The sequence below is a fragment of the Candida oxycetoniae genome (genome assembly GCF_023343755.2).
Source record: "Candida oxycetoniae strain CBS 10844 chromosome Unknown scaffold27, whole genome shotgun sequence".
Lineage (NCBI taxonomy): Eukaryota > Fungi > Ascomycota > Pichiomycetes > Serinales > Debaryomycetaceae > Lodderomyces > Lodderomyces oxycetoniae.
This window is the reverse complement of record NW_026055445.1, coordinates 91,091-113,461: the sequence shown is the minus strand read 5'-3', so window position 1 is coordinate 113,461 and position 22,371 is coordinate 91,091. Positions and strand designations below refer to the sequence as shown.

General features: G+C 39.2%; 6 protein-coding genes across 6 annotated transcripts; 4 read left to right on the top strand and 2 right to left on the bottom strand. All coding sequences in view use genetic code 12, as the record gives it.

Annotated features, from left to right (window-relative positions):
• Positions 1 to 1,736: 1,736 nt before the first annotated feature.
• Positions 1,737 to 9,749, bottom strand: FAB1 (1-phosphatidylinositol-3-phosphate 5-kinase; the record flags this gene model as incomplete). The annotated part of the gene is made up of 1 exon (XM_049324081.1): positions 1,737 to 9,749. One exon carries the CDS (start codon positions 9,747 to 9,749, stop codon positions 1,737 to 1,739), a length of 8,013 nt encoding a protein of 2,670 aa, XP_049180160.1.
• A 1,687-nt stretch (positions 9,750 to 11,436) lies between these two features.
• Positions 11,437 to 12,462, top strand: KGF56_002811 (uncharacterized protein; the record flags this gene model as incomplete). The annotated part of the gene is made up of 1 exon (XM_049324080.1): positions 11,437 to 12,462. One exon carries the CDS (start codon positions 11,437 to 11,439, stop codon positions 12,460 to 12,462), a length of 1,026 nt encoding a protein of 341 aa, XP_049180159.1.
• Positions 12,463 to 12,780: 318 nt separating this feature from the next.
• Positions 12,781 to 13,941, bottom strand: CHT4 (putative chitinase; the record flags this gene model as incomplete). Its single annotated transcript, XM_049324079.1, has 1 exon — positions 12,781 to 13,941. The coding sequence occupies one exon, from the start codon at positions 13,939 to 13,941 to the stop codon at positions 12,781 to 12,783; it is 1,161 nt and encodes a 386-aa protein (XP_049180158.1).
• Positions 13,942 to 14,215: 274 nt separating this feature from the next.
• On the top strand, positions 14,216 to 16,600 carry KGF56_002809 (ubiquitin-specific protease; the record flags this gene model as incomplete). Its single annotated transcript, XM_049324078.1, has 1 exon — positions 14,216 to 16,600. The coding sequence occupies one exon, from the start codon at positions 14,216 to 14,218 to the stop codon at positions 16,598 to 16,600; it is 2,385 nt and encodes a 794-aa protein (XP_049180157.1).
• An 875-nt stretch (positions 16,601 to 17,475) lies between these two features.
• Positions 17,476 to 18,656, top strand: ARO3 (3-deoxy-7-phosphoheptulonate synthase; the record flags this gene model as incomplete). Its single annotated transcript, XM_049324077.1, has 2 exons — positions 17,476 to 17,511; positions 17,601 to 18,656. 2 exons carry the CDS (start codon positions 17,476 to 17,478, stop codon positions 18,654 to 18,656), a joined length of 1,092 nt encoding a protein of 363 aa, XP_049180156.1.
• Positions 18,657 to 18,992: 336 nt separating this feature from the next.
• KGF56_002807 (uncharacterized protein) lies at positions 18,993 to 22,352 on the top strand (the record flags this gene model as incomplete). Its single annotated transcript, XM_049324076.1, has 1 exon — positions 18,993 to 22,352. The coding sequence occupies one exon, from the start codon at positions 18,993 to 18,995 to the stop codon at positions 22,350 to 22,352; it is 3,360 nt and encodes a 1,119-aa protein (XP_049180155.1).
• Positions 22,353 to 22,371: the final 19 nt, after the last annotated feature.

Below are 22,371 nucleotides of genomic sequence, written 5' to 3'. Positions count from 1 at the left end.
AGTTGGAAAAGTGTCGGGCGGATTGTGTGTGTGTGTGTGTCAGTTTGAGTGTCAGTGTGTATGTGTGAGTGAGTGTGTGTGGTATAGGTCGTGCAAAAAATACAAATTGTATTTTTTATTTGGGAATCTCGTAAGGCTGAATCAAAGGTGCACTATTATTCTGCTTAATGTATAAATTAAGTCTATGGCGCGCGTAAAAAATAGGGGACAGTCAATATCACAGACATAAAAAATGTACAGACAGACAAAAAGAAGGAAATACAATATTAATCTTTATTATGATTAATGTATAGTGTATTATAGTTTGCGATTAGGTGACTTGTGGTTTAGTTTGCGATCAAGGTGACTTGTGGTTTAGTTGGCGATTAAGGTGACTTGTGGTTTAGTTTGCTTACAAGTGATTAAAGGATTTTATTGATTTATTCCTACACAAGTTTACTAGTTGAAGCCAACTACATATGCTTTAATCAGAGCAAGTGGTATCTGAGAAAAAAAAATCGTGTAACTTGTTATAATAGAAGCTCTTTGTAATTTCATTATTTTCATAATTTATCTGCTCATTATCAAGTGGGCAGATAAATTAGGCGTACACCTCTCAAATCAAAATTCTCTGAATATTATTTTATACAACAGAGATTTTAAATTATTCCATATATAAATTATTTATTATTTAATATTATTCCATATATAAATTTTTTTTTTTTTTTTTTTAAACTTATTTCTCGTTCAATCATCGTTTCACTATCTACAAAGGCTCATAATCTTCAACTACAACCAACTAATGTTTCTAATTCAACAACTTTAGCAAAGAGACAGGGTGTGGCTCTTCACACACGTTTGAAACATTTACAACCTTATCTATTTTCAAATCGTTTTTGTTCTCTTGACTTGAGCTCATCAAGCCATTTTAACGATTTGAAAAACTTCAACTTTTGAGTCTAACCAACATCCTCATTCAATCAAGTGGCTCAATATTTCACAATGCAATTAAGAAATAGTGTTTTCGTTTTTATTTTTGTGACAAAAAAAGAACACAGCGGCTATTTCTTTATAGAAACGGCTCCAAAATGATAAGGCATGATTTTCTAAAAAAGCTATTTGACACAAAGTACACTACTACACGTAGGTTTACTTTTACGCGTCATTTTGAGAATATTATATTGCTACAACAGAAACGAAACGCGTGTGTTACACTATCGAGCAGAATAACCACCTAGATTGGAGTAGAATTGAAATCTAATAAATTGTAGTCTAGAAATAGAATTTAATATACAAGATCCAAACCAAACTCCGAAACGGGCGAAAAAGCAGTATAAGCTATAAGCCACACGGTGTCGCTCAATAGTGTCGCTCAATAGTGTCGTTCACTAATGTCGTTCGATAATGTCGGTGTCGCAGCGACAAAAGACATTTTTGCGTTCTTGATAAAGTTACACCCATCATTCTTCAACATTAATTTGACAATGTTGAAAATTCATTGCTACTACTATTAAGCAGTGGGACCGTTGTAACTCAGAGGTTGAGAAAGACATCTCTAGTCAATGTTCAGTACTATTCTACTTCTTCGATATTCAGTACTATCCTAATTCTTCCGCATTCATGTAACGTTTGTTTGCTTTCCTTTACTGCCAAATGTTGCTCCACTAGCTCGCTTGGCTCCCTAGAGTCGCTTGCTTTCCTTTACTGCCAAATGTTGCTCCACTAGCTCGCTTCGCTCCCTAGTGTCGCTTGCTTACTTACTTACTCCCCTCATACCAAATATCAGGCACTTCCAAAATATATCTCTCCATGGCCTCTCTAAACCTAATTCTGTACTGTTTGGGAGTAACAATAGTTGGGTCCTTACCCTTCTTACCACCACCAATCAAATTGTTTCCTTTGACCCAATTTTCAACTTTTTTATCCCATGTAAATGTTCTTAACCAATCAATTATACCAATATAAAGCTTTTTTGTAGTATCGTCAATCCCAATCACTAAACTATAATCCATTACATCCATCGCTGAAAGGAAACTAGTGTCATTGAATAAACAGCCTCTTAATAACTTTTTCAGTTGCTCCTTAACAAACACTGGCGATTCATAAATATACTCAATCATATTCTCATCCAATAAAACTTCATTTTCTTTACCCGTTTGTTGAACATGTCTATTTCTCATTGATCCTTTCAAATCAAATATTCTAGTTGTTTTGTGATTATAAAACAAATTCTCCATAATCAAAAAATCCATCTTGAATAATTTACCGGTTGTATTGTTTTTGATTTCAACTTGGTAAAATCCAAATATTTTTGCAATCGCCGTGGTTAAAGTGTAAAACATCGATTGCCCAATATATTTGAAGTAAAAAGGAGCAATGGAAACAAATGACTCAAGCTCAGATTTACTCAACTCCTTCACAATATACCGATTGTCCAAGGTCTTTAAGAAACTCGATCCACTTTTCCCGCCATTGGATTGCCATTTGACACAACGACTCAAACTTTGGATAAAGCTATCTTGTACTCCACATAATCTTCTCAACGCTTGAAACTGTTCACTGTAGAATATTTTACATGATAAGTTGGTGTTTCCATCACTGAACTGGTACTTTAAATGGTTCGACTCCTTTTTGTTCAAAACTGCTTCCAAATGGCTTTCCTTACCAAAAGTTTGAGGATTCTTTTGCTTGAATTTTTTCTCAATCTTTGCAAATTGAATATGCTTCTTTTTGTCATTTGAGTTTAACCCAAATCCAAAATCCTTGTATCTGTTCAAATTATCACTCAGGTTTTCTTTACTACTGGTTTCTACATTAACATCTCGGTTATCATTGTCTTCTAGACCTTCTTCATTTTGTTCTTCAATAGAGTGTTGGTGCTGAGAAGATCCAAGGTGGTTCCCATCAGCTGCAACTACTACTTCACTCTGCGGCTCTTGGCTTTTAGAGTAATCAATAATTGTCAGTTTCTTTGGACGTAAATCATCCTTCAGCTCACTTGGGTCAACCTCACCTTGCTCGTATAAACTTTTCATTTTTTGCGTATAATCATTGGAGCTCAAGCAAAAAGCTACCAATGAACTTGGCTCATCTTCTCTAACAATAACATCACTATCTGCAAACGTATGCTCGTGACTTTCTAATGGATACGCCAATGGCTCCCACAAGGTGGCAGATCTATCTGCCCAAAAATTGGTTAACGATTTTAACAAGGACTGCTTTTCAGGTATATCGACTTGCTTAGGTTGTGAAGGTTGCTCTTCTTTATCCTTTCCGTCATCTTGTTTAGATTTGGATTTGGCTTCGGATTCGGATTCAGTATTCTTTTTCTTTTCGTCTAGCTCAGAATCTCCAACAACATCTTCGATTTTGTTATATATTTTCACAATAGGTTTACTATCCAAAATAGGTTGAGCTTTTATGCGGCTTCTCTTTTTCATTTCAAATTCTCTCTGTTTCGAAAACTCAAGAGAGATTTGATCATAATACATCTTGTCAAAGAAATTGGCCAAGTGTATAACTTTATTTTGCGACGGGATAACAGTGTTTAGTGAGCTATCAGAAGCCATACGGGTCAAATCAATTTCATTCGGTTTCATTGTTGAGGTCTCTGAGGCAGTTTGTTCCCATTTACTAATCCTTTCAGATATATTAGAAGTTTGCCCATATAATGAATTAGCAGGAAACATTTTAAATTCAAGATTTGGATCTGAAGGTCTTCTATCATCCTGTACTTCCTTCGGCTTGCGAGGAACAAATTCAGGTAGTAGTCTAGTAGAATCCAATTCGTTTCTGTTTCCATTCCAATTCATTTTTCCACCACTTTCATCATCGTCTTTCAAAGTTTTAGACTTCTCTAACGTTATAGTGGTGGCGGCGTTGGCGGAGGTTTGACTTCTTGGTATTGCTTGTTCAGAAACCGGTAGACTAGAATGGTTTGGAGTTGCTGTATCCTTGGCAGGTTGTTGAAAATCTACTTTTTCCAATCGCTTGTCATCACCATCACCTTTCGGTAGCTCGGTCTCATCCACTGCTTTATCGCTGTGCTTGTCCATCAAAAACTTCCTCAAATGAAATTGGGTGATTTTATTAACTTCACTTTCATTCGGTAAATACTTCTTTTCAAAGTCATTAAACTCATTATCCCAAATGACACCCAACTTTTGCAAATCTCTATAAATGCTGTTCAACTCGAGAAAACTAGTGACACTTATATCTTCGTACTTTTGTTGCAACTTGTTGTAAATCATTTGAGAATCAATTGATACTTTCTTCTTCAACTCTGAAATCTCTTTTGTGCCATCTTCGGCTTTGACAAAAGTGTCCAACTTGACTCTATTTAAACGGTTTAAAATAGAGTCAAAAAATGCTTGGGCTTTACTTTTTATAGATTTGAATGCTTCCAATTTAAGTTTTATATCAATATCAACAATAAACTGGAGTTGCTTCTTTGGAACAACAATTTCATAATTGTCAATTTTTGAATATTCTATCCGGATTATCAAATCATTGAATCCAAAACATTTTACATAATTCTTGAAATAATCATGCTCACAACCTCCCTTGACATTTTGTCCATAAAAGTTCAATTCGAAAAATTTGCCAATGGAAAGGTAATAAGTCTCGTCACTCATTGCCATAATTGGTGTGACATAATTGCACTCTTTACAATAACTCCACATAATTCTTTGATTCTTCCCTTGAGTAGTAATACCATTGCCATCGCCATTGTCACTTAACTTAATATCATACTCTTCCGTAATAAAATCTATCTTTGCATTCCCATGCACATAAGTTTTGTAATGATCAAAAAGCAATTCCCCACACTCATCACAAACCCTGGAGCTATCATTAATCGTTTGGTCAAGAAACAATCCTAAACATTTATCATTATCGGTGTAATAATCAACAACTACAATATTTGGACCTGAACATGGCGTCGCATGCTTTATGGAAATTGTAGAATGCAAAAAGTAAATGTTGCGATGGAAAATCGGAATAAGTTGATACGAAGTATACTTTACGCAATTTGACCAAATACGAGCTCGAGTTTGAAGCTCAGTTAGTGCAAGCTTTAATTGGTGCGCACTTGTGCACTTTAATATCTCGAGCAAGTCTTTATCTTTCCTAGGTAGATCGGCACTAGTAACGGTTATGTTTAGATTTTCCATTATACTAGAATCAACAGTGCCCACATCAGCAAGTTCTTGCAAAGATTTGTCCCGGACAAAAGATTGAAAGTAGTTGCGATATGATACCACTAAATTTACCAAGGGCGTTGGTAGTGAAAATTGGACACACGGGGACAAAGAAAGTTTCCTCGTATTGAATAAATCAATGTACTTTATGACTTCCTCCCCACTGTCCAAACCAGGCTCAATCTTGCCCCAATATTCGCTATTTTGCAACTCATCTAATATATCGTTGACCATCACCAAGTTTTCACATTTATTCAAATTATCAAAATCAAAACATAAGAGCATATTGCCAAAAAAACTCTTTTCATATCGAGCATTTAAGTAGCCTGGTGTTAATGTTTCCGCGGTGTATTTGATGCTGCCTAATAATTCTTCGTCTCCGCCTCGCAAGCAAATGGAAAATCCCAGCTGAATATTAGTTCCACTGAAAAAGGTAAATGTCTTTACAATGTTTTGGTATTTGTACCGCTTCACTTCAAACTTTGCACAGCGGCCCAAATTCCCCTTTTTGAAAAAAAGATCATTAACAGATTGGAAAATATCCGCATTAGTGTATCGTGATATGCGCTCAATCACTTGTGGCTTAACATTAGAAATCGCAGTAATACCTGCTTCTTCCAACAATTTCTCTGCTAATCCGCAAACGGTATCTCCCACAACAATAATATCGGGCTCCAAAGAGATAATTCTAGAAACCAAATTGGTAATATAGACTGATTGCTGTGCATGAATAATCCGTAAGCTTATAAATTGCTCTCTTTGCTTCAAATATTCCACAGGAAACATAAGCAAAGCAATACGTGGATTTTCTATTACAGTGGACATTCGCTTCGAGTCAACATCCTTGGTCATAAATAATCCTTCAATAATACTCGTTTGTTCAATCTTTCCACCCAAAATACGTTTAATTTTAACATACTGACGAATATCAAGGGTATCAGTTAACTTTATTAAATTCACATTGCTCAATACCCTATTGAGAACTGACATCCATTTATCTTGATGATCAATAACATCACAGTCGTCTAACGATTGCTTCAATACATCCTTCAAATGCTTTTTGTATAGTTCAGGTCTATCAAACTTGCTAAAGTTACTTTCTAAATTCATTCCTTCTCTTACTGGACTCTGACTGCTATCATACGTGAAATAATCGATGTTGTTACTACGTGGCTCCAAAACAGTACTAGTAGACATTCCAGTCTCTATTTGCGATATCTCAGTTCCATTCTGATTTGATAAACTGCTATTTGAGTCTGAGTATGTATCTGCATGACTAATTGTGCTAGTAAGATTTGAACGAATTGTGTTTTCTGGTAATGCAAATGTTGTTAGTGGTGGTGGTGGTGGTTGTGGTGGTGGTTGAGGTGGCAGTAAAGCCGGTGGCTGGGGAGGTGAAGAAGATGATGATACAGGTACTAGCTGTGATGTGAAATGGCTTCGATGATTTGGAGATTCCATGCTTGGTAAACGAATGTTATTATGCGTTAAAATCAGAACATTTCTAGTCGCCCTACTCTGCCTTCTTGATTTCATACGTTGAAGAGATGCATTTGCTCTTGCTCGAGAACGAATATTTTCAGGCCGTCTTTGTGTATCGGCAAACAATACATTTGGCGTGTTAGCATTGTTGGAAACAGGTTGATTCAATTCTAATTTATCTCCCAAAAAGCTCTTTAATGCCGGGAACTCTCCCAATGTAGGTACCGATGTGGTTGAGCTACCATATATATAGTTGTTTTGTGCTAATGGAGTTGAACCATACTTGTACAGGTCATTAAGAGAGGCATATAACGACATTGCATTATTGTCTTCCTCTTCACTATTTGTTTCACTCAATCCATTTTCAATGCCATTCAACTCCTCCTCGCTAGCACTATCTGTGCTTTCAGTGTCAGTATGATGTCCGTCATTCTCTTCATACGAGCAATTCATTGCATCGGGATTCCTTGTTTCGGAATGCAACTTCTGTTTGAACGAAGGCTTCCGAGTAATAAAATTGCTATAGAGAGTACTGGCATTATCAAAACTGCGGCTCATAAAAATACCTGTATTATTTGTTCCTTGAGCTGCTTTTAGCCATGTCTTGCTTGAAACTGGTGTTTCAAATGAAGCATGCGGATATTGGTGGGAATGGTATTGGCGCTGAAGAAGCAGGTGCTGGGTAGCCGGTGTTACCAAATTCATATGAGGATGCTGAGTTGTGTTTCTTGACGATAACGCTTCTATTTTGTAATTCGATGTGGAATTTTTATTAAAATTTCGTAAAATACTTGAGTTCGTGAATGAATTCCTCACTATAGGTATCTCAACCGACTCTCCGGCACGAGTAGTTGGAATAGCCATACGTGGTGCTTGTTTTGGATTAGACTTTATCGACTCATCGGGATAAATGAAATGACCATGCCAGGGAGAGCTTCCATCCTTCATTGAAGACGTCTCGTTACTGGCACCATTTTGCAGACCACTTTTATTGATGTCATCTCCTTGCAAACTCCCTCGATACAATGAACTTAATGATAAAGATCGAACTCTCATCAAAGGGTTGTTAGGAATTAAATGATCGCCGCTTTTCTTTTCTGGGGTTTGAAGCTCCTCAGTTGCTAGTTCACCCTCTTCCTCTGTTTCAGACCCCGATGAAGCATCACTTAGATATATAATAACATCGCTGTAGCATGGCTTGCAAACACGAAGTTTATCATTGTAGGGCTTCTTGTTTTGAGTAATATTGTTCCTCTCATCTCTGTGCTGTGTATATGAGACAAATAGCATACAATCCGAGCAAAAAATCTGGCCACAAAATCTGCAATGGTGTTTCCTCCTGAAAGCTGTAAATGGCTTGAAACAATTTAAACAGTCAACCACAAAATCATCATTCATCCAATACTTTCTGGGAATACCTCCATTTTTCAATGGGTTTTCTGAGACTCTTTTTGGCTTTTTTTTCTTTTTTTTACCAACTATCGATGAAGTAGAAGATGCGACAGCACCTATGTTTTGATTAATTATTGTTTTAGCATTATCGAGTATGATTGACGAGAAATTCGAGGATTTCTTTTTAGATGCATTGTGATTTTTTTCTTGAAGTGCTTGAAATGAGGATAAAGTTGGTGATTGTCCTACAGTTTTTGTTGTAAATGTTGCCTTGTTCTTGATCTCTGCTTTAACTGGGGAGGACTTTGCAATGGATCCACTATATCGTGAACCGAAATCGTACTGAAACTGAGTTTTAGTGTTTGTTTTTGAAGGTGGAGTAGTAGTTCCATTTGATGAATTAGGAGCAATAGTAGCTGTAGCTGTAGTTGTAGCTGTAGCTGTGGCAGTAGCAGCAGCAGCAGCAGTAGTAGTAGTAGTAGTAGCACTAGCAGTAGTAGCACTAGCAGTAGTGGCACTAGCACCTTTCTGGACCACCACAGGGAGTTCATTTTCTACAATATCATCCATGGTATCCAGATCTGAAGCTGAATCCTCAGAGAATTCAATATCGTTTGGTAAATTGTTAAACATTGTTGAAATCTTTTTCTTTAGACTTGGCTTTTTGGTCTTCAGATCCAAGTCTTGCTGCGCTCGACCCTGATCGCGATTCTTACTGCTACTAATGCTAGTGTTGTTACTGGCAGACAGTTCAGGAACATCAACAGTCGCCAGGGCATTTATATTAACAACTGAGCTTGTTGCACTTGGATTAATTGACTGCGATTTGGGGAATTGCAAATTAGATAGCCTCAAACTTTTGTTATCTGAAGTCACTTTTGAGCCACTTACCTCTTTTGACACTTTATGAACCTTATTGGTGGTACTTAAAGACAGCAGCAGCTGAATACTTTCGGGAATATGATGTAATCCACTCTTTTGAGTCAATTTTGCAAGTTGGGAGAGACTTTGAGCTTGTGATGGTTGTGCCTTTGGCCGACTTTGTTCTTCCTTGGCCATTTGCCGTTGATTAATTGTAGCCTCGTTGACCATTTGCCGTTGATTAATTGTAGCATCGTTGACCATTTGCCGCTGATTAGCTGTAGCATCGTTGACCATATGCCGCTGATTAATTGTAACATCCTTGTCTGTTTGAATATTTGAAACTGGATCTTGTAAAAAGTTTTCATCGCTTTTGTCTATATGAGCGATTGACAGGGGTAGTATACGCGAGTCAGTCTCATTGGCTACTGGACGGGAGCCGACCGAGCTTAGATGTTGATTGCCATGGGCGATTGAGGTTAGATGTTGATCGCCATGGGCGATTGAGGTTATGGATTCACTGCTTTCAATGTGTTTTGGCGTCAGCAAATCATGCAGGGTGCCGGAATAGTTTTCAACCAATTTAGTAGCATTATTCGTCACTTTACGAAGCGTTTTAGATATCAAACCAGAAAATGATTTGTTATTGGGTACTTCTGGATCGGCAATCAAAGGGAAGGAAATAAAGTCTTGCTGCTTTTTGGAGATGATGGCCAGGGGCTCCGTAATACCTTCATCGTCACTGTTATTCGAATTAGAAAGTTGTCGCACCATCTTGATAGACGGGGCACCGGTTAAAACCTTGTTTTGCGTTGGAATCGAAGCTTGTTCGACCATCTAAAACGAAATCAGCTCAATATCAATATGGAAAATTATTGCAAATCGTCAAATGGTATTTTACTCATTGAATTGAATTTAGCTCAGATTAACTTGTGCTTAGCTAGCTCAGATTAACTTGTGCTTACTGTAGCTAGCTCAGATTGGTCTATTGGCCTATTTTAACTAGCTCAGAGAGGTCTATTAGCCTATCAGATTGGTCAATTAGCCTATTCTCTTACTATCGTTTAAGCTTTGAAAATGCGCATATATAACTTGTAGTATCAAAGCTCAAAGTGCGAGGTAAAACAATGGCCACTCTGCTACATCCACTATCGAGCAGAGCGAGATAGTGGAGCCACTCTGCTCACCTCCCATATCGAGCAGAGCGAGATAGTGGAGCCACTCTGCTACATCCACTATCGAGCAGAGCGAGATAGTGGAGCCACTCTGCTCACCTCCCATATCGAGCAGAGCGAGATAGTGGAGCCACTCTGCTACATCCACTATCGAGCAGAGCGAGATAGTGGAGCTACTCTGCTCACCTCCCATATCGAGCAGAGCGAGATAGTGGAGCCACTCTGCTCACCTCCCATATCGAGCAGAGCGAGATAGTGGAGCTACTCTGCTTACCTCCCGTATCGAGCAGAGCGAGATAGTGGAGCTACTCTGCTTACCTCCCATATCGAGCAGAGCGAGATAGTGGAGCTACTCTGCTCACCTCCCATATCTCGCTTCGCTCGATAGTGGAACAGCACTGTTAAGCAACACTGACTAGCGGCCACTGACACTATCGACACTATCTCACTCTTGGAATATGTCTAGAATTGTAGGATGCAATCAAATCCGTGCAGTTATAGCCCACCACTTGCTCTCTAATCATTACACTCTACCAGAGTCTTTCTTCAATCTTCTACCATAGCCGTTCTCTACAATCTTCCACCATAGCCGTTCTCTACATTTGTCTTTCTCTACAATCTTCCACCATAGCCATTCTCTACATTTGTCTTTCTACAATCTTCCACCATAGCCATTCTCTACATTTGTCTTTCTCTACAATCTTCTACAACTGTCTTTTGCAATTGTTTCAGAAGCATAGACATTTATAGCCCACCACTTAGTCTCTACATTTATAGCCCACCACTTAGTCTCTACATTTATAGCCCACCACTTAGTCTCTACATTTATAGCCCACCACTTAGTCTCTACATTTATAGCCCACCACTTAGTCTCTACATTTATAGCCCACCACTTAGTCTCTACATTTATAGCCCACCACTTAGTCTCTACTCATTACACTCTGCTCACTACACTCTACACTCGGGAGAGTTGACTGTCGGTGGTGGCTAGTGTTGGGAGCTAGTGTTAGGAGCTAGTGTTAAGAGCTAGTGTTAGGAGCTAGTGTAAAGAACTAGTGTGCTCCACTATCTCGCTTCGCTCGATTATATTAAGAGCTAGTGTTCAGAGCTAGTATGCTCCACTATCTCTCTTCGCTCGATAGTGTCGATAGTGTTCAGAGCTAGTGTGCTTCACTATCTCGCTTCGCTCGATAGTGTCGATAGTGTCGTACCAAACATTTTTCATTGTTTCATTTTCTCGCTGGCTTTTCCACCAGCGAAAAAAACCAAGGAAAAAAATAATTAATTTCAATTGACCATTGGGATAAGGAGATTGTTATAGTAGAAAAGGGGGTCTTGTTGTATGCTCAATGTCGTCATCAGGATTGCAAAGACGTCGAGGTGCTAATAAACAGTCATCGTCCAAAGCAAGCACCTCCAACTCATTTGACGAAGGCAGCAGCGATATATCGCCAGCAAATGTCGATCACAAAATAGGCTACGATGACCGCGATATTCAAGATCGCAGTGTCGTTAAAGCGCCATTGTTAACGCTAATGGAGGAGGTCCTTCTCATGGGGTTGAAAGATAAGGAAGGGTATTTGTCCTTTTGGAATGATAACATCTCTTATGCCTTGAGGGGTTGTATATTGTTGGAGTTGGCATTTCGCAATAAAATCACATTGGTCAATGACCCGGCAATGGGAAGGTTTGAATTGAGCGATAGGCTAGTGGAAGTTATAGACACCGAACCCACGGGTGAAGTTCTTTTAGACGAAGCTTTGAAAATCATGAAGAGTGACGAGTCCTACTTATCGGTTACCAATTGGATCGACTTATTAAGTGGAGAAACATGGAATTTGATGAAAATAAACTACCAATTGAAGCAAGTGCGAGAGAGATTAGCAAAAGGTTTGGTAGATAAGGGCATTTTAAGAACAGAAAGGAAAAACTTTTTCTTATTCGATATGGCAACACATCCAGTTGCAGATAAAATGTCTAAAGAGTATGTCAAAAATAGAATTTTGGCTTTTTTGGTCCTGAGAAACATTGACCTTGAGGCAGTTGCCAATGATCAGTTCCCAAAAGACACTTCATTCAAGTATTTAAGAACTATATCTTTGGTATGTGGATCATATGCCGCTAATGTGTTGGAAAACGTGTTGATGTCGTTGAACTATGACAAGAGAGACCAAGCATTTGCAAGGGCAGATGAGCTTTTAGCCGACTATAGCGAATACCCCTTTAACTTGTCACATCAAAGTCCCTTGGGAGTAGGATTGAATTTGGGACAGCAAGTTAGTGCCGAAATTGAAGAATCTTCAGCTTCCAAGTTGCAATTAGAGTTGGTGGCAGCAGTATTGAGTGTTTTTGCGAGAATGGATTCAATTCTCTGAGCCAAAAAAGAAAAAAAAAGGAAAAAAAATAACCACCACCATTACTAGTACTACTAGTACTACTACTAGTACTACTACTACTGCTACTACTACGTGCAGTTGTTGAGAAACTATTTGGAGGTTTTTTAGTGTCAAGGAGCTGAAAGGTATTTAGATGGAATTTGAAAAATATTTAGTGCTCTCTCTTTCTTTTCTCTATTTTGGATAGTGTTGTAACAAGCTACAGAGTGTTGCTCCACTATCGAGCAGTAGCTTGTTGCTCCACTATCGAGCAGTAGCTTGTTGCTCCACTACCTCGCTCTGCTCGATAGTGTCAGTTTAGTCCAACTTGTTTTTGCTATTGTCTAAAGCTGAGCGTCCACCCAATTGCTCAGCAAAATTAAAAACTAGAGACTCGCAAGTTCCTCTCTTGCTAATCTCTCGATCTCCTGATGACTCCCACCACATTCCACCGCCTAAACCATTCAGCTTGACATAACTTGCTTTAATCTTTGCACTTTGTGCATTATCGTACGTAACAAACTCCTTCTTTTCTGGATCGTAGCTAAAAGCAGCTACTTTTCTTGGATCAAAGCCATGCTCTTTGAACTCGCATATTTTATTGTAATTTATAATGTCTTCCTTGCTTGTCTTTGCAAAAGGTTGGCCTATCAAACAATTTGATACCCCACAAAAAACACGTCCGTACATTGGCATTCCCAAAACAAGCTTACACGCCGGAACTCCTCTTTGTAAATAGCTCTGCACCACTTGGCTAGCGCAAAGTTCATTGTCTCCATTCTTGCCAAATAAATTTGAATGGAAACCAGTCTTTTGAGACCACGATTGTCCGGCAAAATCATATGTCATCAAATTCCAAAAGGACAAGTATTGGTCCATTTCTTTGATTTTCAAATACCGCCCATTTTCTTCTCCTCCAGGAACGGCAACTGTAAGGATGGTCTGTTTTGGCAAAGCCTGCCTTAACTTGGCCAAGATTTCCACCAATCCCCTTGCCTGTTGGTCATTATTGGGGTACTCCCAATCAATGTCGATACCATCGAATTTGTACTTGAGCAAAAGAGTAGCTGCACTTTCAACAAAGCAACGTAACTTCTCCTTGTCATCAGTTATTGCCTCAAATTGGCTGCATGCTCCCCAGCCTCCAACTGACATAATAACTTTTAACAGTCGGTTAAGCCGTTTCATTTGATAAAGCAGCTCCAAATTGCCATGAACAATTTCCCCGGGAATCAAAGATTCCTCTTGCATTTGCAAGTCACACCATTCATCAGTAAAACACAACTCTCCAGTCTCACTGTTGATCTTTAAAAAGGCATAAAAGATATGGGTATAGTACTCATATGGTATATGTGAAGGAAAATGTTTCTTGCCATAAACAGACCAATTAGCAAAGTAAACGCACAATTTGAACCCCTGAGAACTTGTGTCAACACCACCTTGTTTCTGACGTAATATTTGTTGAACCTTTTCCATCATCCGTGTAAACCAATTCACTATCGAGCAACACCGACTACCTTTTGTTACAACACTCCCGTGCAAATATATTAAAGGTATATGATACCTTTCCTGTTCCTAATCCTGATAATCTATGAAATTTTTCAGCCTTAGGCGGCTTTCGGCGGCTTTTGTTTCGAGATGAGTTGGGAAAAAAGAAGGTGGGAAAAAAAGAGGCTCAATGAAATTTAACAATGGCTAGAAATATATCTAATGTTTTAAATAAAGCATACCAAACAAGTGGTGTAGAAAGAGAATGAGCTTAGAGTTGCCTCCAGGGATTCCTGGGTCTGTTTTGCCGAGTGTCAAGATCTATAAGAATGACTGCATGTATTGCTATGATACCGCGGAAAATAACGAGCTAGGGTTGGATATTGATTTGAAAACTTATAAGGCATATTCGAGAAATAAGGATTTTAATTTTACAAGACAAAACTATGAAAGAACGGGAAACTACTTGTATTTGAACATCAAAAAGACGCTCAAGCCTCAAGAGGAAGTCAACAAGTTATTGTATGACGATAAGGGGGAGAAAAACTGCAAAATACAGAAATTGGAGGTGAAAAACGTAAAGGAAGATGAATATTATGTAACAAGTATAGGAATTTACAACGTGAAGGAAGACAAATTGTATAGTAGAGAACAAATTAGTGCCGAATTTCAAAGGCTCATTGATCAAATTTTGGAAGCAAACTCGTCTAGCAAAGTTGAAGAAATTAAGCAATGGGAGCAGGAGATTGAGCCGTGTCCTCATTCGATTGATTTGCATCCAGATATTGTCGAAAAAGTAGACTTGACAAAGTGCAGCAAGTGCGGCTTGAAGGAGAATTTATGGATATGTCTTCATTGTGGTGCTTTGGGTTGCGGGAGACAGCAATTTGGTTCTTCACTAGAAGGAAACGGGCATGCATTGGCACATTATGAAAATAACCCAACACACCCTGTAGCACTCAAACTAGGGTCTTTGTCAAGCAATCCCGATAGCTGCGATGCGTATTGCTACCAGTGTAACGATGAAGTGAAAGTTCCTGACTTGGCTATTAAACTTGAAAAGTTTGGAATTGACTTGAGCGTTGCTACAAAAACGGAAAAGTCTTTAGTGGAATTGAATATAGACCAAAATATGAATTGGGATTTCAAGTTGGAAGGAGTTGCTGGCGAGAAATTGGCACCAGTTTATGGAAGAGGGTTTACTGGAATTCAGAATTTGGGTAATTCGTGTTACATGAATTCTGTATTACAGGCATTGTTCGACTTGGAGGCATATCAAGAGTTTTTCAAAAACCTCACATTTGATTTGGAAGCAGATCCTGCACAAGACTTGACCACTCAATTGATCAAACTCTACGATGGACTCTATAGTGGTCGATACTCTGTCCCGGGCTCTCTAAAAGGTGAAGATTACCAATTGGGGATTAAACCTTCAACTTTCAAAACACTCGTTGCTAAAAACCATGAGGAATTCCAAACACAAAAACAGCAAGATGCATTTGAATTTTTGCAATATTTCTTGGGAAAAGGAGATCAACAATTTGGCATGAAACTCAACCGGAGCTTGAAATTTCTTTTTGCTAACAAGGTTATCTGTGCCCATTGCAAGCATGGGTCCATTACAAGTGAATTATTGGACAATATATCCGTGCCAATTGAAGAAAAAAATGCTGTAAACATGGAAGATAGTGCTTATGAGAAAACCAATTTAGAAAGAAGTTTGGAACTTCTCTCGGAGAAGGAGACTATAGATGGATACAAGTGTGAAAACTGCCTGGTTGAACCCGGACAAGCTTTTAAGTCTGGCGGTTTTGCAACGTTTCCAAAGAACCTAATCATAAGTGTCCAAAGAATCAAGTTGGTCAATTGGACGCCTACTAAAGTAGATGTTCCAATAGAAATACCTTACTCATTGGATCTATCAAAGTTTAGGGCTCCTAAATTTGACGACGATGAAATTGAAAAAGCAAATGTTGTCAAGACCCAAGAAGAAACAGAAACTAGATTTGAACCCAACGAAGGGTTATTGAATGTGTTGCAAGATATGGGATTTCCTCAGGTTAGATGCATTAATGCGTTGTACGCTACAGGAAACCAGAATGCCGAAGAAGCAATGAACTGGATTTTTGCACACATGGAAGAACCCGAGATTGATAAGCCATTGGTTTCTAGTGGTGGTCAACAGCTGGACGATGAAGAAGTATTAGAGAACCTTATTGCGATGGGCTTTTCACGCGCATTAAGCGAGAAAGCCCTTCATTTAAATGGTAGAGATCCTAATGCAGCTGTAGAATGGCTATTTGCCAACCCCAACGATGACGGTGTTTTGCCAGCACACGTAAAACCAGTTATCGATGTCAAGAAAGAGGAGAAAACACTAATTGAGGATTTAGAAAGGGAAATTGATACCAATACTGACACAGACTCGTTATACCGACTCAAATCAGTCATCTGTCATAAGGGCTCATCCCCACATACAGGTCACTATGTTGTATTTGTGAGAAGATTTATAGAAGGGGATTGGAAATGGGTGCTTTTCAATGATGAGAAGGTTGTAGTGTGCGATGAAAACAACTTGGCTGAAATAGAACGTAATGGCTACATTTATATATTTGGAAAAACAACTCCACCATCGAGCAGAGCGAGATAGTGGAGCATACTACCTCCACTGACACTGACTAGCTTGCTACAACTTTACTATCGAGCAGAGCGAGATAGTCGAGCACACTACCTCCACCAACACTAACCTGTTACAACTTCACCATCAAGCAGAGCGAAATAGTGGAGCACAATACCTCCACTGACACTGACTAGCTTGTTGCAACTCCATCGACACTGACTAACTTGTTACAATTCCACTATCAAGCAGAGTGAAATAGTGAAGCACAATACCTCCACTGACACTGACTAGCTTGTTACAACTCCACCGACACTGACTAGCTTGCTACAACTCCACCGACACTGACTAGTTTGTTACAACTTTACTATCGAGCAGAGCGAGATAGTGGAGCACACTACCTCCACCGACACTGACTAGCTTGTTACAAATCCACTATCGAGCAGAGCGAGATAGTGGGGCACAATACCTCCACCGACACTAGTTTGCTACAACACCATCTCGCTGCGCTCGATAGTGGATCTCACTCTGCTCGATAGTGGAGCACACTTGCTTGTTACAACACCATCTCGCTGCGCTCGATGGTGGATCTCACTCTGCTCAATAGTGGAGCACACTAGCTTGTTACAACACCATCTCGCTGCGCTCGATGGTGGATCTCACTCTGCTCGATGGTGTTGTTGACCAATCGCTTTGATTGCAAATTCGATTACCGTTGGTGCAATTCCTGCATATTGTGCATGATCCTTTTGTGCGGCTGCAGCATACAAAATGAATATGGCTGAAAAATTTTCAGTTGAGATGAGCTAGTTCAACTGGATTGTTATCCTCTTTTAAGGTTATCATATAGGGACGAGCATATCTATAGTTGGTGAAAAGTAGTGGTAAAATGTTCATTACGAATGAAAATGTTGGTGACAGAAGTCGGATGGAGGATTGGAGAAGTATGTAAGGAAATGAAAATTTTCTTTGAAGCCACATGGGCCTATATATAATACTAACCTAACTCTACTTTGAAAATGATAAAGTCCAGGGATATGACCCATTAACACCACCAGATTTACTTCAGCACGAGTATCCTTTGCCGCCGGAATCACAGAAAATCATATTGGAGGGAAGAGATGCAGCATGCAGGATTTTGGACGGAAATGAGGATCGTTTGATTGTCGTTATTGGGCCTTGTTCGATTCACGACCCCAAGGCAGCTTTGGAGTACGCCAATAAATTGCTTGAAGAATCCAATAGGCACAAAAATGAGCTCTTGATTGTTATGCGAGCATACTTGGAAAAACCGAGAACAACCGTTGGGTGGAAAGGGTTGATCAATGACCCAGATATCAATGGCACTTTCCACATAAATAAAGGTTTGAGAATCTCGAGAAAGTTATTTGTCGATATCACATCAAAATTGCCGATTGCGGGAGAAATGTTGGACACGATATCGCCGCAATTTTTATCTGATCTTTTCTCAATAGGAGCAGTAGGAGCGAGAACGACGGAATCGCAATTGCATAGAGAGTTGGCTTCAGGTCTCTCATTCCCAGTTGGTTTCAAAAATGGAACAGATGGTACCCTTGGCGTTGCTATCGATGCAGTGCGCGCTGCATCGCATCCACATCATTTTTTATCGGTAACAAAGCCGGGAGTGGTGGCTATTGTTGGGACTGATGGTAATAAAGACTGTTTTGTTATATTAAGAGGAGGTAAACAAGGCACCAACTACGATGCCGAGTCGATTGAGAAAACTCAAGAGCAGTTGATAAAAGCAAATCTCGTTGGAGAAACTCAAAAAGGACCTCGTATTATGGTTGATTGTTCCCATGGCAACAGTAACAAGGACCACAGAAATCAACCAAAAGTAGCCAAGGTGGTTGCTGACCAAATCGCAAGTGGTAACAAATATATTTGCGGGTTGATGATAGAGAGTAACCTAAACGAGGGAAGACAAGATGTACCACCCCCGAGCGAAGGGGGTAAAGATGCATTGAAATATGGTGTGTCGATCACCGATGCATGTATCGGATGGGATTCAACAGTAGAAGTCTTGGACATGTTGGCCTCTGCTGTTAAGAAAAGAAGAAGTTTGTAAATAAAATAAATAAATAAATAAATAAATAAATATAAAAAACAAGACACTGTATAACTACAGCACATTTATTCAAACAGCCATTTCTTGCTTAATACTAGACAATCTCTTTCTACTAGACAACCTCTTTCTACCTGGTTCCAATCAATGGTTTCATCAAGTCGTTTGGTATGAGTTTGAGTTTTTGGTTCAATTTTCCTTCAAGACTTTTTTTTTTCCTCTTTCAATTCTGGAACCAACTTTAATTTTAAAACTCTATAGTTGATTCTTTTTATCAGGTCATAGTCAAGTGGAATAGGTTAGGTTGGTAACTTACTGGTGCTTTTTTGCAGGCATTAAATGCTATCATTAATCAAGCCACAGAAAAAGAATGAATCGTCATCGACGAATACACCCGTTTCTAGTGAATCACATCGTGCTGGGGTGGTTGCTGGTAATGTTGGTAATGCTGGTAATGCTGGTAATGCTGGTAATGCTGGTAATTCTGGTAATTCTGGTAATGCTGGTAATTCTGGTAATTCTGGTAATGCTGGTAATGCTGGTAATGCTGGTAATGCTGGTATTGGTACCACGAGTCATAATGTTGGTTCAACTTTGGCGAGTCAGACCGGGTCTACTCCCCAACAGTCTCCTGCTGTTCATCAGAATTGCCAGTTTGTGGTACATCCTTTAGCTACCAATAGTGTTTCAAATATGGGCTCTCCCAAGAAGTTACTCACGCCAATCAAGAATTTCTTTTTCTCCTCGAGATCATCTGCAACTACTCCAACAACCAACGATAGCTTGCAGGAAGCGTTGCAAATGAAATCTCCCCTGAAGGAGTCAAAAGGCGGGTCGATTTTCAAGAAACATGTTCGAAGTCGCAGTTACGTTTCCACGCATTCATCAATTGAATCGAGAAAACTACCCGAAGAGTCACTTTTCCGGGCCCAGGGGGTGCAAACAGCCGTTTCTTCTCCCTCTTTTGACCTTAATAGTTTAGCAGATTTGGAGGATCGGCATGTTTCTTTATCAAACGAAGAGCGCCATGCTTTACCACAAGAGTTCCAAAAACGAACGCCACACCCTCATGTTGCATCGTCTATACGAGGATCCTCGCTAGGACCGCCGATTTTGCTATCGCGAAGCTCAGTAAAAGAGATATCTAACAGCACTAGGTCATCAGCTGAAAGTGCAACCAGATTCCATACAAAAGAAATAAATTTTAATCTACCGCTAGCATCATCTTCTCATGAAGATGATGATAGTCAGCCGAAAACAACAGACCATATTAGCTTATACAGTTGTATATCAGACGTAGAAGAAGGGTATACAGAGGAAGAAGATGACACATCTTCGCAGTTTTCTTTCGTGCAGGACATGAAAGGTGGGAGAAACACCTCAGTCAAGTATTACAAAACAAAATCGTCGCTGAGACCTTCTGGCAAAAACATATCACATATTAATCATCCTTTTGAATTGCAAGATTTAGGCTATGAGGATGAGGAGCTTTTTGACTATGATTTCGAAAATAATGGGATGGATGAGGAGGTTTATGATTCTAATGAGGAAGATGATTTCGAAGCCAGGAATGGTGCTTACAAAGAGTTTCTTCATGATGATTCCAAGACACAAGGGTCCACGACCAATTTTGAAGAAGACTTCAAGACCAAAAACAAGTCTTCGTTTGTTTTGAACGAAAAGCAATCTTACTCGTCAATTTTGGCGCATGGGGGCAAAGAGTTTTTACCACTACCGCATTTACACATCCCTTTTAATTTGTCGTATCACCTATCCATTCAGGGTTCGGCATCTAGTTTTTCTGAAACGTCCAGTCCCAAGAAATCGAACTTTGAAGAGGATATATTGGAAAATTATTTAGATAAGAGCGATGCAAGCTCGGCACATTCCTCTAGTTATTTGAGCAATAACTTTGAGACTCCTTTGTGGAGAGAAGAGAAATATAATGACCATGATGTTGATGATGGTGTTGATGATGATGATGTTGATGTTGATGACCATGATGATGATGATGATGATGATGATGAACGCGATGCTTTAGAACTTTTTGACATCAACAGTCCCATGATTAATGGATTGACTATTGGCCACAATTTAAGACACCGTTCGAGGAAGACAAGGAGTGATGTGAATCCTAATAAATCACTCATTCACCGGTACTCTTTCAATACGAGTACATTAGAGAATAGATTTGAAGAGGTACTGTATGCTAAAGAATTAATTCAAAATAGGATCTTTTCATCTTTTCACGGGTCATTTGATGAAAAGCTGCATAGTCGAGTTATTTCAAATATAAAGGAGTTTGAATCTTTTATTGGAAAGAGAAGAAATCAAGTGCCAGAAGAGACGAACATAGTTGACAAGCAAGACTCATTTCCGTCGACTGACTACCATGAACAGAAAGTGAGCAGTAGAGACAATTTACCGGAAAAGAAGAAGGTCCAAGTAAGAGAAAATGCAATTGACAGTTTCCCTTCTACAAATTATGATGATGGATGTTTCGAAGAAGCCAACAGTGATAAAAACAAAAAGAGACAAAAGCTGAGTGAGCCAAGAGAAAGCTCTTTTGGTGAAATAATGGATATCTTACAAAGCCTTGAGACTCGTGCTGATAATAACGTTAAATCGGTTGAACAAGCTCCAGCTGATAGTCAGGATGCAAACTCACAAGGCGCGAATCCCGAAAACGGAAGCTCCGTTGTAGAGATAATGGGATTATTAAGCAACTTAGAACATCAAAAAAGCAACGTCCATATACAATGTGAAGGCAAAAAAACTTTTCCCGTTGAAACAGTACCTCCAGCAAATGCAGTTGAATCGAAAGATAACACTGTTTTTAATAGAAACTCTGTGGCTGAAATGATGAGTTTACTATCAAATTTGGGTGCCGTGCAATCAGAAGTAGGGTTGTCGAATTCCAAAAGTATCAATGACGAACGTAAGAAAAAGAGAGAATCAGTTGAATTCATGATGAACTTTTTAGCCAGTGTTAAAACGGATGATTCATCCGAACCATTTCAGAACTCTACAGTGGATGCTTCAGATAGTGGTTCGAGAATACTGCTCAAGAATGCTCAAGTAGAAGTCAAGAAATCAACCGAAACAAATTCTGATACCGCTGAGTCAAGCTTCAAACATCGACCGTCATTCAAAAGATACTCGTGGTTCAGCAGCCAGGAAAGCTTGACTTCAAAGACTTGTAACCATCAAGTATCAAAAGAAATCGACCCAACGGACGATACTCTCAAGCCGGTGCCTTTAGACCCCGAGTTGCTTGATGAGGTTAACCAAATTCCCGAAGATTTCGTTTATCATAGTCAATCAATGCCGATAAATAATGTCATGAACCGTCAAAACGTCGTCCCCTTTTCCAAATCTCGTTTCGAACGCTCCAATTCTTACAATAGAAAACCAAAAAAAGTGCTATTATCTAGCCAACCAATATCAAACAAAATCGAGACTCTAAATAAGACAGTAACTTTTTACAACAAGAACACTTCTTTGCCACCACCGTCGTCACAAATGGGTAAATTAGGGTTGAAGAGTTACAACATGAGTCGAAGCCCTTCCACAAGATCAATTAACTCGTGTCCCTCAGTTGTCGAAGCTAACGAAGAGGAAATAGAACAAGAAAATGAAACTGAGGCCACAGTACCTGTTTATGTAAGGTTTAATAGACAAGGAATAAAGAGGGGATGATCATATATATATATATATA